The sequence below is a fragment of the Scardinius erythrophthalmus genome (genome assembly GCF_964197995.2).
Source record: "Scardinius erythrophthalmus genome assembly, chromosome: 19".
Classification (NCBI taxonomy): domain Eukaryota; kingdom Metazoa; phylum Chordata; class Actinopteri; order Cypriniformes; family Leuciscidae; genus Scardinius; species Scardinius erythrophthalmus.
Genome location: NC_138239.1, coordinates 7,286,947 through 7,302,357, shown reverse-complemented (window position 1 = coordinate 7,302,357; position 15,411 = coordinate 7,286,947). Strand labels below are relative to the sequence as shown.

Genomic DNA, 15,411 nt, shown 5'->3' with positions numbered 1-15,411 from the left:
ACCCCTATTTATAGACAACTGGCGTCCAATAAGTCTGCTTACCACTGAATACAAGTTACTTGCTTTGATTTATGCAGACTCAAAACAGGACTACACCACCTTATCAATGAAACACAGACTGGATTTATGAAAGGTCGGCATATTAGCTGCAACATAAGACTTGTGTTAGACTTAATTGATTAAGCAGACTCTATTAACTCAGACGCCATTATTTTATTCTTAGATTTCTGCAAAGCATTCGACACCGTCGAACATGAATTCCTCTTTGCGTCCTTAAACATCAACAGATATGGTTTTGGTCCTAAGTTCATATCTGCTGTTAAGATGTTCTACAAAGATATTAACAGCTCTGTGATCATTAATAACAACACGTCCAGAAGATTTAATATACATTGAGGTGTGCGACAAGGGTGCCCTATATCAGCTTTCCTTTTCCTCTTAGTGGTGGAACTCATGTCGATTCAGATCCTTAGAAACCCAAATCTACAAGGTTTAACCATCTTTGATAGAGAAATTAGAATCTCCCAACTTGCTGACGATACAACATTATTCCTAAAAGACAAAAAACATATTCCACTTGTACTTCAAAATATTCAGTCATTCTCCCAGGCTTCTGGTCTAAATTTAAATCTAAGTAAATGTGAGGCCCTTTGCCTTTATAGCACAGATGAAAAATATGGCATTCCTGTAAAAGACACTGTCAAGTATTTAGGTGTCCACATATGTAAGAGCCCTAAAATGTGACAAGAACTGAACTTTATTCCCAGAATAAAAATCACAAAAAGCATTTTTAACAACTGGCTGCAGAGTGTAACGCTGCTGGCTGAATGATAGGAGGAAGCAGGATCCACATGCAGCAAACTTTATTTAATAAACCAAAACCTAGACAAACTCAGACTCGGGAAACAGGACACAGGAACCAAACAGCCAACATACACAAACAAGAACCCACAAACACTAAAACAAGATACAGGGTTTAAATACAGAGACTAACAAGCTAAACAAGATAACAAGGGGGCGTGGTTAATCTGAAACACCTGGGGAGACTAATAAACAAGAAAGACTACAAAGGACTACAAAACATGGCACAGAACAGGAAATAACAAAAATGCACACCAGACAAGGGAAACACAGGACAGGAATCATGACATAGCCCCCCACTTAAGGAGCAGATTCCAGATGCTCCTCAGGAAATAGTTCAGGAGGGTGGTGGAGCGGAGGCGGACCCGGGGGCGGGATGGAGGGCCAGGCCCGTGGAACGGCAGAGGGCCTGGAGACTGTGGCAGAACGGGAGACCAGGGCGGATCAGGCTGTGCAGGCGGCCAGGGCAGTGCTGGCAGCCAGGGCAGTGCTGGCTGAGGAGACGGCCACGGCGGAGACGACCCTTCAGGCGGCCAGGGCGGAGACGACCCTTCAGGCGGCCACGGCGGAGACGACCCTTCAGGCGGCCAGGGCGGAGACGACCCTTCAGGCGGCCAGGGCGGAGACGACCCTTCAGGCGGCCAGGGCGGAGACGACCCTTCAGGCGGCCAGGGCGGAGACGACCCTTCAGGCGGCCACGGCGGAGACGACCCTTCAGGCGGCCACGGCGGAGACGACCCTTCAGGCGGCCAGGGCGGAACAGGAGACCACCCCTCTGGCGGTCCTGGCGGATCGGGCTGGTCCGGAGGTGTATTGCCCCCCCCCAAAATTTTCTTGGGGAGGCTCCCCGGTAAAGAGTCCTGGACCAGCGATGAAGAGGGCTTTGAGCTGGGCAGGACCAGTGGCGAAGAGGGCTCTGAGCTGGGCCGGACCAGCAGCGAAGAGGGCTTTGAACTGGGCAGGACCAGCGGCGAAGAGGGCTCTGAGCTGGGCCGGACCAGCGGCGAAGAGGACTCTGAGCTGGGCAGGACCAGCGGCGAAGAGGGCTCTGAGCTGGGCAGGACCAGCGGCGAAGAGGGCTCTGAGCTGGGCAGGATCAGCGGCGAAGAGGGCTCTGAGCTGGGCGGGACCAGCGTTGAAGGAGACTCTGAGCTGGGCGGGACCAGCGGTGAAGAGGACTCTGAGCTGGGCGGGACCAGCGGCGAAGAGGGCTCTGAGCTGGGCGGGACCAGCGTTGAAGGAGACTCTGAGCTGGGCGGGACCAGCGGTGAAGAGGACTCTGAGCTGGGCAGGACCAGCGGCGAAGGAGACTCTGAGCTGGGCGGGACCAGCGGTGAAGGAGACTCTGAGCTGGGCGGGACCAGCGGCGAAGGAGACTCTGGGATGGCGTGAAGCTCTGGATCGGCAGAAGTGACGTGAACAGTCTCTGGATCAACAGAAGCGACGTGAACAGTCTCTGGATCAGCAGAAGTGACGTGAACAGTCTCTGGATCAGCAGAAGCGACGTGAACAGTCTCTGGATCAGCAGAAGTGACGTGAACAGTCTCTGGATCAGCAGAAGCGACGTGAACAGTCTCTGGATCAGCAGAAGTGACGTGATCAGCAGAAGCGACGTGAACAGTCTCTGGATCAGCAGAAGCGACGTGAACAGTCTCTGAATCAGCAGAAGCGACGACGTGAACAGTCTCTGGATCAGTGGAAGTGACGTGAACAGTCTCTGGATCAGCAGAAGCGACGTGAAGAAGCTCAGGTTCAGGAACAGGCTCAGACTCAGGAACAGATGCGGTCTCAGGAACAGACAGAGGCTCAGGAAGCGTGGCGGCGGCCATCCTTGGAACCAGAATCAGGCGTGGCCGCCTTCTTGGCTGGAGATTCTCAGACAACGTGGTGGCGGCCATCCTGGGAACCAGAATCAGACGTGGCCGCCATCTTGGCTGGAGACTCCCCAAAGCTGCTGCTGGATCCATTGAGTGGTGGGTTCTTCTGTAACGCTGCTGGCTGAATGATAGGAGGAAGCAGGATCCACATGCAGCAAACTTTATTTAATAAACCAAAACCTAGACAAACTCAGACTCGGGAAACAGGACACAGGAACCAAACAGCCAACATACACAAACAAGAACCCACAAACACTAAAACAAGATACAGGGTTTAAATACAGAGACTAACAAGCTAAACAAGATAACAAGGGGGCGTGGTTAATCTGAAACACCTGGGGAGACTAATAAACAAGAAAGACTACAAAGGACTACAAAACATGGCACAGAACAGGAAATAACAAAAATGCACACCAGACAAGGGAAACACAGGACAGGAATCATGACACAGAGGGACCTTTCTATCATTGGCAGAGTCCTTCTGTCGAAAGCAGAAGGTCTCTCACGTTTTGTATATCCTTCTCTATCCCTTTTTGTTTCAGAATCCACTTGTAACGACATCAATCGCATCTTTTTAAACTTCCTCTGGCGAAACAAGCAACACAAGCTTAAAAAATCTGTCTTGTCAAACAATAGGTCAGATGGAGGCCTTGAAATCATTAATTTTATTGATACTAACCACACTTTTAAAATTACCTGGTTGAAAAGATGTTTACTAGTGGGTGAAAAATCATTGTGGTATTTTATTCTTTACAATATATTTAGAAAATGTGGCGGTCTAGAATTTCTTCTCAAATGTAACTACTCCCCTTCTAAACTTCCTCTCCATTTGTCCAAATTCCACGAACAAGCTCTATTATCTTGGAAACTGATTTTATTTATGTCCATAACTTTTCTCCCCACAAATCACTTTTATGGAACAACCAAGACATCACTGTCAAAAACAAATCCATCTTCTTCCCTACATGGCATGCACATGGTGTTTCTTTTATCATTGACCTTTTTGATAAGCAAGGTAACATTTTGACTTATGAAAACTTCATGTCTTGTTTTAATTTACCCATACGTGCTCATGAATTTATCACTGTTTGTAAAGCCATCCCCTCTGGTATTCTACAACTTATGAAATGTCACTCCTCATATTTACAAAAGAGTTGTTATAATCCTACACTCACCATTAATGGCTATTTGCTCACTGATAGAATATGTAACAACAAATTTATTAGAAATGTGATACATAGTAAGAATAAGAGCTCTCCCCGAGGGAAATTTTTTGGGACAACCAGATTCCAGATGTTGATTGGAAAAAGACATGGTTGTTACCATACAAGTTTTGCATTTCCAACAGGATAATAGAGACTCAGTTTAAAATACTTCACAAAATATCCCTTGTAATCTATTGCTCTCCAAATACATGGACATTGGCCAAAATTGCTCATTGTGTGACAAAGATGATGAATCCATTTTGCATGTTTTCTATGAATGTGATGTTGTACGTAATTTCTGGTTGATGTTATCTAATCACCTTGGTTTTCTTGATAATTCTTACACTTTTACAAAACGAGATGTTGTTTTTTATTTTACACACAAACAGAAATGTATTGAATTTGTTACCAATTTGTTTATACTTATATCCAAACACTACATTCACAAACAGAAATTTAAATATTTTAAATTGTCTTCCTGTGACATGTTTACTGATGTATTCATATATATGTACAATAATTTTTCATTAATAAAAAATAAAAAAAAAAAACTGCTTCTACGGGACAATAATGTAAGATACAAGGTAATGGAGCCTTTTATACATTGTCGTGTTTCTTTATAAATAAACAATGGACAAATAGAGTCTTTAAACGCCTCAGATGTAAAGTTATTCGCTGTCAAAGTGACGCCAAAATGAATGGGAGTCAATGGAATGCTAACAGCAGGTGATGGCTTGTTAGGGGATGGTACGCTATTTGAGAGCTGGATTATCCCCCTGGCAGTGACGGATCAGTTGACAGCTGCTGTCAGACTCTAAAATGGAGAGTGACTGGAGTGACGCAGGTAGCTTTGCAACAAAGGTCGATCATCGACCTCCGGCCTACATATTACCTTATGGTGCTCACTCAGGAGTGCCGGTTCACACAGAAAGCATAATCATTCAAAGCGAAAACGCAAGACGCCAAACGCTGGCAGTGGAACAGGGGGAAAACGCAAGGTCTCGAGGCGTGTTTTAGTTGAATTTATTTTAACTTGGCCAAGGTACCTACCCAACACCACCTAATGACATTGCGAAATGCAAGGTGTCTATAAGCGCTGAAAGACAGGTGGTGCACATGTATGTTGAAGTGGAGGATAACATTTTTTTAATAAATTATTTCATTATTTATTTTTATGTACATTTATTTTTTATATTTATTTATATAAAATTTAACATTTCTTCCTGGAACTAACCTGTTTGTAACTGTCTCTTCCATCTCACCATATAACTGTACGTAAGTGCCATATACAGCTTGTAACACATTGGGGTTTAGTGCTACTGGCTCAAAGTAGCATTACACAGCCCACTCCACCAATCTGGTCACACCTGTGTACTACCTACAACATGAGAATGTGTATTACTACTTTGTTAGGATGATTTATTTAATATTTGGTATGTGGAGGTTGTGTGTTTTTTCAGGGTTCGTACAAGGTGCTTAAAATGCTTGGAAGTACTTGAATTTGACTTGAAATTTATGATTAACTAGGTAGTGTTAGGTAGGTACCTTGGCCAACATGTTCGGGTGGTCATACCTTCATGCGTTGTCAAGTCAGTCAAGTCAAGTCAAGTTTATTTATATAGCGCTTTTCACAATACAGATTGTATCAAAGCAGCTTCACAGTATTAAATTAAAATAATACATCAATGTTTGTTTCTAGTGGAAAATGTCCACGTTTGGTAATGCTGATCAATAGTATTGTTGATTGATTAATTAAATTAAATATCCCCAAATGTCCCCAACTGAGCAAGCCAAAGGCAACAGTGGCAACGTTGTGACACGGATCAGGGAAGAGTTTCCTGAAGAAGGACCTCCCTTACTGTTTTGGTTGAGTTTTTTTTCCTATTTTTTCGTTGTTTTGGATTAAAAAGTGGGATGCATTTTGAAGAGTGGACCCTTACATTGAAATGTATGCTGTTGTTTCTTGGATTCGTCCGAACTGAACTGAACCATAGGAGATGAAAGATAAGTATTGCCGTTCATTTTGCTTATGTTTACAAGACCAGTTCTTTTGCATTTAATTTAACCCTTTCCTCTCTGGTGTATTGATTGCAACAACAAGTGTAGAACATGATTCTTGAGTGTTTTAGCTTTCAAATGATGCATAGTTTATGATAGTCAGTTGAATATTTGTTATAAAACAAAGGTTAAAAAAAGTAATAAAAGTATAGACACGCCCCAACGCCCCCCGTCCTCGGGCCGATGCTAACTACCAGGTAAAAAGTCATGTCATCTTAAAGCTACACTGTGTAGGATTTACTCCCATCTAGCGGTGAAATTGTATATGACTACCAACTGAATATTACTTTCTAGCTCCTCCCATTCCGAAGGCGTTTTAACTCCTATGGTGCATGGCCGTATTATTTCAAATCTGCCAGCAAACGCGAGCAAATATCCCTCTCACATTCGTCACGGTGCCACTGCGTGTAAAAACGCGAAAGGCGAAGCTTGTATGTCCCTCTTTGTCTAATGTATTTTCAAGATGGATGCGCAACATGGCTTCCGCCATTCGAGCGACTCGCTCGTATATATTCTAAAGGGCAGATTATACACTTACGAGAATACTTGATTAGTTGGTTGAAGTGATTACACATTAATGAGAACGTATAATTTTGAAATAACATGTTTTTTTTTTTTTTTTTTTTGCTAAAAATCAACTTAAAATATTACACAGTGTAGCTTTAAATTGCAATGTAGTGAAACAGCTGTCGTCAGTGTGCACCCTCAGCACCCTTAGTTCCCGCGGGCCAGACCTGTCATTTGAAGTCGAGGACTTTTCTCCCCCACCTTCCCCTGAAGCGAAAAACAGATATTTCAAGCATCCCTCTAATTATTCTGTCTCAACAGATGCAACTGTGGGCACTGCAGCTCACTGTCCCTGGTAAAGAATGTCTGTTGTAGGGAGATACCCAAGGTATAGCTATGAAATATGACAAGGCCAAGTCCAGTTAATTCATTTAATAAGTACTATACACAAAACCAGGGTTCATACAGATAAATAGGTAACGGAAATAAACAAATTAAACAAAATAAAATAAAGGTACAAAATAAAGTGCAGTAGATGCAATGACTGTGGAAACTTTAACCACTTAAAGGTTACTATAACAAAGATATCGCATTCAAACAGATTTTCCACCTTATGAATATGATTCACCTGAAGAACGAAAGCTGTATCATATACTCGGATATTTATGAATAATATCACACTCATAGCCATGCAAAATGGTTCTAAAGCTTCAGCCTATCTGATAAAGATAATTTTGTGTGAAAAGATTGCTTTATCAATAAAATTAAACACTAATTTCACATATATTGTGTTTAAATAATTTAAGTTCCATTTCATAAATCATAAATTTCAAGTCAAATTCAAGTACTTCCAAGCATTTTAAGCACCTTGTACGAACCCTGAAAAAAACACACAACCTCCACATACCAAATATTAAATAAATCCTAACAAAGTAGTAATAAACATTCTCATGTTGTAGGTAGTACACAGGTGTGACCAGATTGGTGGAGTGGGCTGTGTAACAGCACATCCAGGCTTTGAGCCAGTAGCACTAAACCCCAATGTGTTACAAGCTGTATATGGCACTTACGTACAGTTATATGGTGAGATGGAAGAGACAGTTACAAACAGGTTAGTTCCAGGAAGAAAGGTTAAATTTTATATAAATAAATATAAAAAATAAATGTATATAAAAATAAATAATGAAATAATTTATTAAAAAAATGTTATCCTCCACTTCAATATACATGTGCACCACCTGTCTTTCAGCGCTTATGGACACCTTGCATATCGCAATGTCATTAGGTGGTGTTGGCCAACATGTTCGGGTGGTCATACCTTCATGCGTTGTGACACGGATCAGGGAAGAGTTTCCTGAAGAAGGACCATACAGAGGTTTCCTTCCCCCACTGCATTTTTGAATATTTTTTACACACTAGAGTTACACACTACACAATTTTTTTTTAAATCAGCTACAAAACTCAAAATGAATATGTACCAACCTATTTCTGCCCTCTTTAGTCTAAATTTGAATCAGTAGTGCTTACACACTGGAGTCCCACCAAAAAAAAAAAAAAAAAAGTGCAAACCATTTTTTTCTAATGTTGTAGATGACAGACAGGTGTGTCCAAGCTGACAGGTGTAACATCTATACCAAGCTTTAAGTAGCTCTTCACTTTGTGTTTGATGGAAGCTGTCTATTGAACTTATTGGTAACTACAGTGTTAAAAAGCAAGAACCAGTGTTAAAAAGGCTGATTCCATAAAGAAGAGAATTTGCTTGGTGGAGGATACCAAGAGCAACCTGTACAAGTGATCACAACTTCATGCGCTGTTTCAAGATTAGATATTATCACAGAACTCATGTGTTTTTAAAGAACCTTGACCTGTGTCTGCTCACTGCCTCCTCCTCGTCGGGGCGAATAAACTGAGCACACAGTTTTTCTGGTACAGCCATTTGTCCAGAGAAGTCTAAAAAGCTCTAGCAGTTTATCTTCATAAACAATGTAGTCACTTGGTGGGGTAATACTTCATTGGAGACTCTATGTAAAAGAAAAAAACTAATTTAAATAAAAGCATAAATAATCATAATTTGGTTATGTAATGTGTATGTATCAGAAATAACTTAATGACAATCAATCAAAAGTTTTTAAAAACAAGTAGCTAAATTAAAACATTCAAATATAGCCTAACTGAAAAACCTAACGGGACTAAACGCATTACCTTGTACTGTTCATTGAGCTCTCACTTCCATCTTGATACTGTGGAGTCATTAGTGGACACCACATCTTTTCCTCTTATTGGTGTAGAGGTTTCCCCGGGACACTCTGTGAAAGGCTCCATCAGTGTGCCTGTGTCACACAACACACTCCTGATAGGCATTCTGGCCTGGGTGGCTGCACAAATTAATAATAGATTTGTTATCAATAAGCAGCAAAAGTACAAAACAAAATGATATAATCTTGACTATATGATGAAACGTTCAAAAGCCCCATAGTATTCAAAATCACCTTTGCTTCTCCTCATGGGCTTCATAGCCTGCACACCTAAAGATCTGGAGCTGACTGGTTCAGTCTGGCACCCAATTTCTCTGGTCATATAGGCTAAAAAAATGTGTTATGGTTTACAATTACAGTCTTATATTCAGTCATTTTAGAGATTTTAAAAATATTAGTTAATTAACTTTATTTATTATTATTAGATTATTATTACTATTACGTTATTACAGATCATTAACTAAAGGTTTAGGGTTTAGTTATCTGTTGGTAAAATCAACCATGTAGGCTTAACCATTTTTTAAACATCACAATAAGCAGGCTACAAATACCCACAAAAGAGTCAATAAAATGTGGACTTACATTTACATTTATGCATTTGGCAGACGCTTTTATCCAAAGTGACTTACACTGCATTTCAAGGTTCACAAATTTACATTCTTATCAATTCTTGTTTTCCCTGGGATGCAAGCGTCAACACTCTACTGTTTGAGCTGTAGGATTTAAGGTGAGCATTTCTGGTCAATATCTTCATCACTGTTTGTTTTTTGTGAGTGATAAAAACTCAGATTAACATTTCCTTCTGCATTCTCAAGAACAAAATGCTTTCTACTGTCTTCCATAGTCATAAAAAATGCACATTAAATTGATTGGTAAAAACTGATATTCACAGCCGTCATGTCACCAGTTCTCCACCAGAGGTCACTGACACTAAATTAATTCAATATCTTCAACATCAATATCTTCATGATAATGTAGTACTAGCAACTCAAACCGACTAGGCCATCCCCTAATGAAGGCAGGAGGAACAACAATATTAGAATCAATAAACACAAAATGTATAAGAATATTAAAACATCTTTTAGGCTATTTTACTAGCTGACCATGCTCCCTATAGCTTCCGGGGTCGTTAATCAGTAGGCTATATCTTGTACATGAATTCAGGCACTGGTAAGGACAGTAAGGACCCAGCTCACTACACATCAGGACACTGATTACTCTATTTTCAGCAGCATGACAACGTCCTCATTGTACAACATCACTACAGGTGTTTATGAACAACAGCAGAACTGATATCTTTCCGACATTATCTCCCTGGTTTTCATGGTGCATTGTGGGACTTTTTAGGGAATGAACGTTTCAGTGCACTGGGATCATTTTGTGATTGAGACAGCCCTTAAAATGGCTGTTTAATATTAAAACGACGATTAAAACATCTGTGTTTCGATAAAATCCATAAAAGAAGATAATAGCTCTCCTCAGAGGAGGGTCAGGCCTGCTCACACACACTGACGCTCCTCCCAGTTGTGAGACTAAAAAAGAGAAGCAGAAAAACACAAACACAGCACCTGAAATAAACAAGGTGCTCAGATCTCTGTCCATTTTGGAATCATGGTGCCTTTAAAGTCTGCGTGAAACGGAAGTTGGGATAGTCTTTTCTTTCCTATTGTGATGTAGGCCTTGGCTATATCAAAGTGATTGTTTCTCGAACGAAAAAAAATGTAGGGCGGGACTTGATTTTGTCCACCGGGAACTGATTGGATCATCAATTTTAATTTCAAGGTGACTTTTGTTTTGTTTATTGATAGGCTAAAAAGTCTTGCAGAAATTCAACAATACATTTTGAATTTAATATTTATGCTCACCAGTCTTTCAACTTTGAAATATGGTTGAAAATAAGTCAGTCCGCCTTGGACTGGTTTACAACGTGATTTCAACTAGTTTCGGCTGGACTGTTTGACTATGTGTTTTCAACTGATCATCTAAGACAGGATAAGTCTGTTATACATGCTAAAATAACGGAGAAAAACAAACTACCAAACCATGTTCATTATTATTTCAAATAAATTTAAAAAGTTTTACATATTCCATCAAGATCGATTTATTTTCAACGTTGAAAAGTCGTAATTAGACGTTGAAGATTTACGTCTATTCAACATCTAATAGACAACTTTTTGCTAGCTGTGTAGTCTTTTGCACCAGTAGGTAGACGCAAAATTGCAAACAAGCAGATGTCTGATCAGAAAATATACAGAGGAAGGAAACTGTCTGTTTACAAGGCAGAGCTCATGGGACGGACAGCAGATGTTTCTTTGTCTGTGGAGGTTTTCTGTTTTAAAAGAGTGAGATATTTGGGGAGAGACAATGGGTTGGTCTTTGTACTGAAATGGAATATTAATAAACTTGGATAGAGTGAATTATGATTATGAGTATGGGCTTCATTGACATGACCCACTATAAGTATCTATGTCCATCCTTTTAAGTAGATCATCCTTTTTGTATGTTATCAATATGTCCTTTGCATTTCTGATGAAGTTCCTTATCATCACAGTTATGCTAACTTGTATTAATGCAGTGAAGACAATGTTTTTCACTAGTTCCAACACCCTGTATAATGCAAAATAGTAGGAAAGAGTACAATTCCCAATGACTACAAAAAAAAAGCAACTTCAATGCATCGACACAGGGTCTTAAGGGCCCACCGGAAGGGTGTCTTAGGTCATTTCCTGCCATTCAAGTGGAGGCGCTGCCCTGCTCAACACAAACACAGGATGTGATCCATGGCTAGATTTATCAGCATCAGGCAGGCAACAGACACAATGGCAAGACATGTTGTGTGTTTGTTTCTGTGTACAAGATCATAACCTTTGTGGCTGAGTATGCAGTATGCATTAAATGTTAAATTCAGGGTTGTCACATGCACAGCGCTTTATGTTAGTGACTATTTTAATTAAAAGTTTAGTTACACAAATGTATGTATTCTCTATAGCCGTGGTTTTGTATATTAGTTTCAAACACCTAGTTTTGTATTCGTTTTTACTGCTGAATAACCTATAAAAGGCAGTTCATTTACCAACTATCAGCACAAAATGTCAGTGTTTGTGCAAAGAAATATATCTTGTTCCAGAAAATTTTGAAAAAAAAAAGTAAAAAGTGTGACAACCAGCCCTATAGTAAAAACTAACCCTATTGTCCTAAAGGGTTGGAGTAATATAAGGTAACTACATGGGTCAAGGTTAGATTTAAGGGTAGATTCAAGGTTAGTTATTACCGTTATTGTAATTAGCCTACTATAATAAGTATATCCAGAATTATGTTAGGGTTGGCTGGGGGCTGGGGTAATAATGAAAACATAATACTCAACTTTTTCCCTCTTTTTGATAACATTAATTTGTGAATTATGATTAATGAAAATATATGGATTTTCTACTCTCCCAGTTTGTCTGATTATTATTGTTTAATTTTGATGACACAAGAACATCAGGATTTGTTTGTTTGATACTTGACAAACCTTAGGCACTTATTACTCATGGAAAACTAAATTATGAATCTCTCTTGGTTGATATGGTGTGAATGTGATTCTTCATTAGAAACTATAACAGCTTGAAACATGGATATTAGGCTAAATCTAAAATTGGACTGGTGTCACGTTGTTGAACTGCCATAGGCTGATACATCTGGGAAAGTAGTCAAAACAATCAGCAGCCTGGTCAGTTGTTTTTTGTTGGCGTCAGGAACTCGCCCTGAGAAGACACAAATGAAACATTATTTCCGTTGTAGGTTATTCACTAAACAGGATGCATTAGCTTGAGTCTTGGAATTCCTATGAAGAACTCTTTCTCCATTCTCTGAGATGAACTGAATATTTCTCCACAAAGCGAGAAGTATTTTAACATTAATGAAAGTGGCGGGATGATGCGTGTACTGATTCTGATGTTGTCCTTTTTTGTCGCTGACGGAACTGACCGGGTGATCCCAACCTGCACAGCCGAGGCTTGCTTCACACTGCATTTGAAGGAGAAGCATTTTGAAAATGCTTCAGAAAACTGTGTCAATAACGGCGGCAATTTGGTTACAATGAGAAATGACAATGAATTCCAGAGCGTTAAATTAGCTCTTCTAGCAGCAGAAGACAGCATCCTTAACTCTAAACTTTGGATCGGACTTGAGTTGCTGAAAGGACGCTGCACTGATGTCACTCAGAAGTTACACGGCTTCAGATGGACGTCAGAGCCAAGCGAGTCCAAATATTCCAAATGGAAAAAGCGACCTTTGAGCACGTGCACGGAAAAAAGATGCGTGTCGATTTCGCTGACTGATGATCTCAAGTGGACAGATGGCTCATGCAAAGAAAGTGCATTTTATATATGTAAATTTCTTTCCAAAGGCATGTGCAAACCTATAGTGATGGAAAAACCAGGTGATGTCAAGTACAATCTTCCGTTCTTAGTCAAACCGCAAACTCAAAGTGAAAAGTTGGCGATGTTACCACACGGGACATGGGCTGAAATACTGTGCGGCGGGTCGGAAGATGCAGAATCCTTTATCTCATTTTGTGACAACAAAGATGGCATTTTTGGCTGGAAAAATTCAGAGCGTTTTTGCGCTCGAGATAATAGACGTTGTGCGCGTAAAAACGGAGGCTGTGATCACCTTTGTGCAGAGACTTCTGGAGCAAGTGTTCGTTGTAAATGTCGTGACGGTTATTATCTGATGGATGATCAAGTAAGTTGTGCTCTCAGAAACACCTGCGAAAATTCACCTTGCAAATCAAAGTGTATTCCGACAGCTGCTGGATTTTCGTGCGCATGCGCGGATGGATTTCAGCTGTCTGAAGACAACATCAGCTGCGTTGATATCGATGAATGTCATCAGAGTGTCTGCGGTGAACACAGGTGTCATAACACGCCGGGAAGCTTTCTTTGTGAGTGTAACCCAGGTTTCAGGCTTTTTGCTGGCAAATGTAAAGACGTGGACGAATGCACCGAATCAAGGTGTCAGCAGGGCTGTCTCAATTCGGAGGGTTCATTCTCTTGTTACTGCCACGCAGGTTACGTTTTATTATCAGATAGCGGGTGTACAGATATAGATGAATGTCTTGGTAAACCATGTGAAGACATCTGCAACAATACTATGGGTAGTTTCAAATGTTCATGCAGAGAAAACTTCATTTTGGCTAAAAATGGCATCAGCTGCATCCAGGATCCCACTGAGAATTCTCAAAACACTCCTCCTCCAGTTCATAGAGAAGAATTCATCACTAAATTGAGTCACTTACCTGTCAGTTTTGACTCGACAACAATCAACCCCCCTCCACTTAACAAGACAAACACTAAAGTGGACTCCACTAAACGCAGAGAAAGTTTCCTCGGTAGTTCTTGGATATTGGTGAGCGTCTTAGCTTCAGTTTTTGCATTGGTTTCGCTCATTGTGGTTATATCTGTCGTTTTATGGAAACGTTCAAAAAAAGCCACTTTGAAAAATACCACCGCTGACAACTACTGCTGGGTTTCATCTGGATTGGACAAAGAACGGAAAAAAAGCAACACTCAACTGAATAATAGAATGTAATTATTCCAAGTGTGAATACTTATTTTCTGTCAGCATCGTATTTTACAGAGATACAATGTTATCTACACCAGTTCATAACTTTTAAAAGTTTTTTTATGTATTATTTTTTCATGTCATAACATTGTTTAGAGCATTACAAAAAAAAAATGTAAAGAAAAAAAAAGTTATTATGTTATGTTATGTCCTCTGTGGACACCAGGCAAAAATGAAATGATGTGAAATTACTGGCAAAAACAAAGGGATTATTTTTTTTTTTAATTCAATTAAAAAAAAATTAGGTCAGAATTGTTTGTAAACAAAAATTAGTATAAAGGTGATTCTCAACTATGAAACAAATAACGGAATGAATACCATTTTGCTTTATGCAATATGGGTAAAATGGCCATAAATGTAGTCCCATTCAATAATTTATATATACACTGTATCTGATTTGCATATCAATGTGTTCTTGGGGCAACATGTAATGAAAACAGGAGTTTAATAATGGGAGAAATAATTGGCAACATTTTCATAATATCTAATATTTCATATTAATATTTATATATAATTTATTTCCCTATTCACTTGTTGTGTCTTCCAGAATGCCTGATGCTTTAAGTTCTGGTGGCTCTACAGAGGACATGTATGAAATCAGTGCACTGTTTTGTAACAGAAAGTCATATTTTGATTAACATTTTCCTGAGATGTTGATTTATGATAAACAGTTTGAAAATTAGCCAGATTTATATGATAATGACAAAATATTATCACATGTCCAAAAGAGTACTACATTTGATTACTAAATCATTGTTAAAGACCAAGGAGATGTTGTTGTCATGTTGAAATCTCCAAACATTTGGTATCCCTGAAAAGCCCTGAATGTGCTCTTTACTGGGCATCCGGACAGTGAATTTTTTTTCAGATTTCAGAATTATCATATTTTTTTCCCTCTATATGTTGGAAAAAAAATATAGCATAAAAAAATCACACAGGATACTTTAAAGGTGCCATGTGTCAGAATTGAGGTAAAAATATAAAAAAAAAAAAAGAGCTACACGCATCAAAAGAATGAGAAGAAATAAGGGCGATGATGTCATA

At 39.7% G+C, this 15,411-nt stretch overlaps 1 protein-coding gene across 1 annotated transcript; it reads left to right on the top strand.

Moving 5' to 3' along the window:
* Nucleotides 1–12,148: 12,148 nt before the first annotated feature.
* Nucleotides 12,149–15,340, top strand: cd93 (CD93 molecule). The gene is made up of 2 exons (XM_081347248.1): nt 12,149–14,330; nt 14,915–15,340. The coding sequence occupies exons 1-2, from the start codon at nt 12,676–12,678 to the stop codon at nt 15,003–15,005; spliced, it is 1,746 nt and encodes a 581-aa protein (XP_081203374.1). The 5' UTR covers nt 12,149–12,675; the 3' UTR covers nt 15,006–15,340.
* Nucleotides 15,341–15,411: the final 71 nt, after the last annotated feature.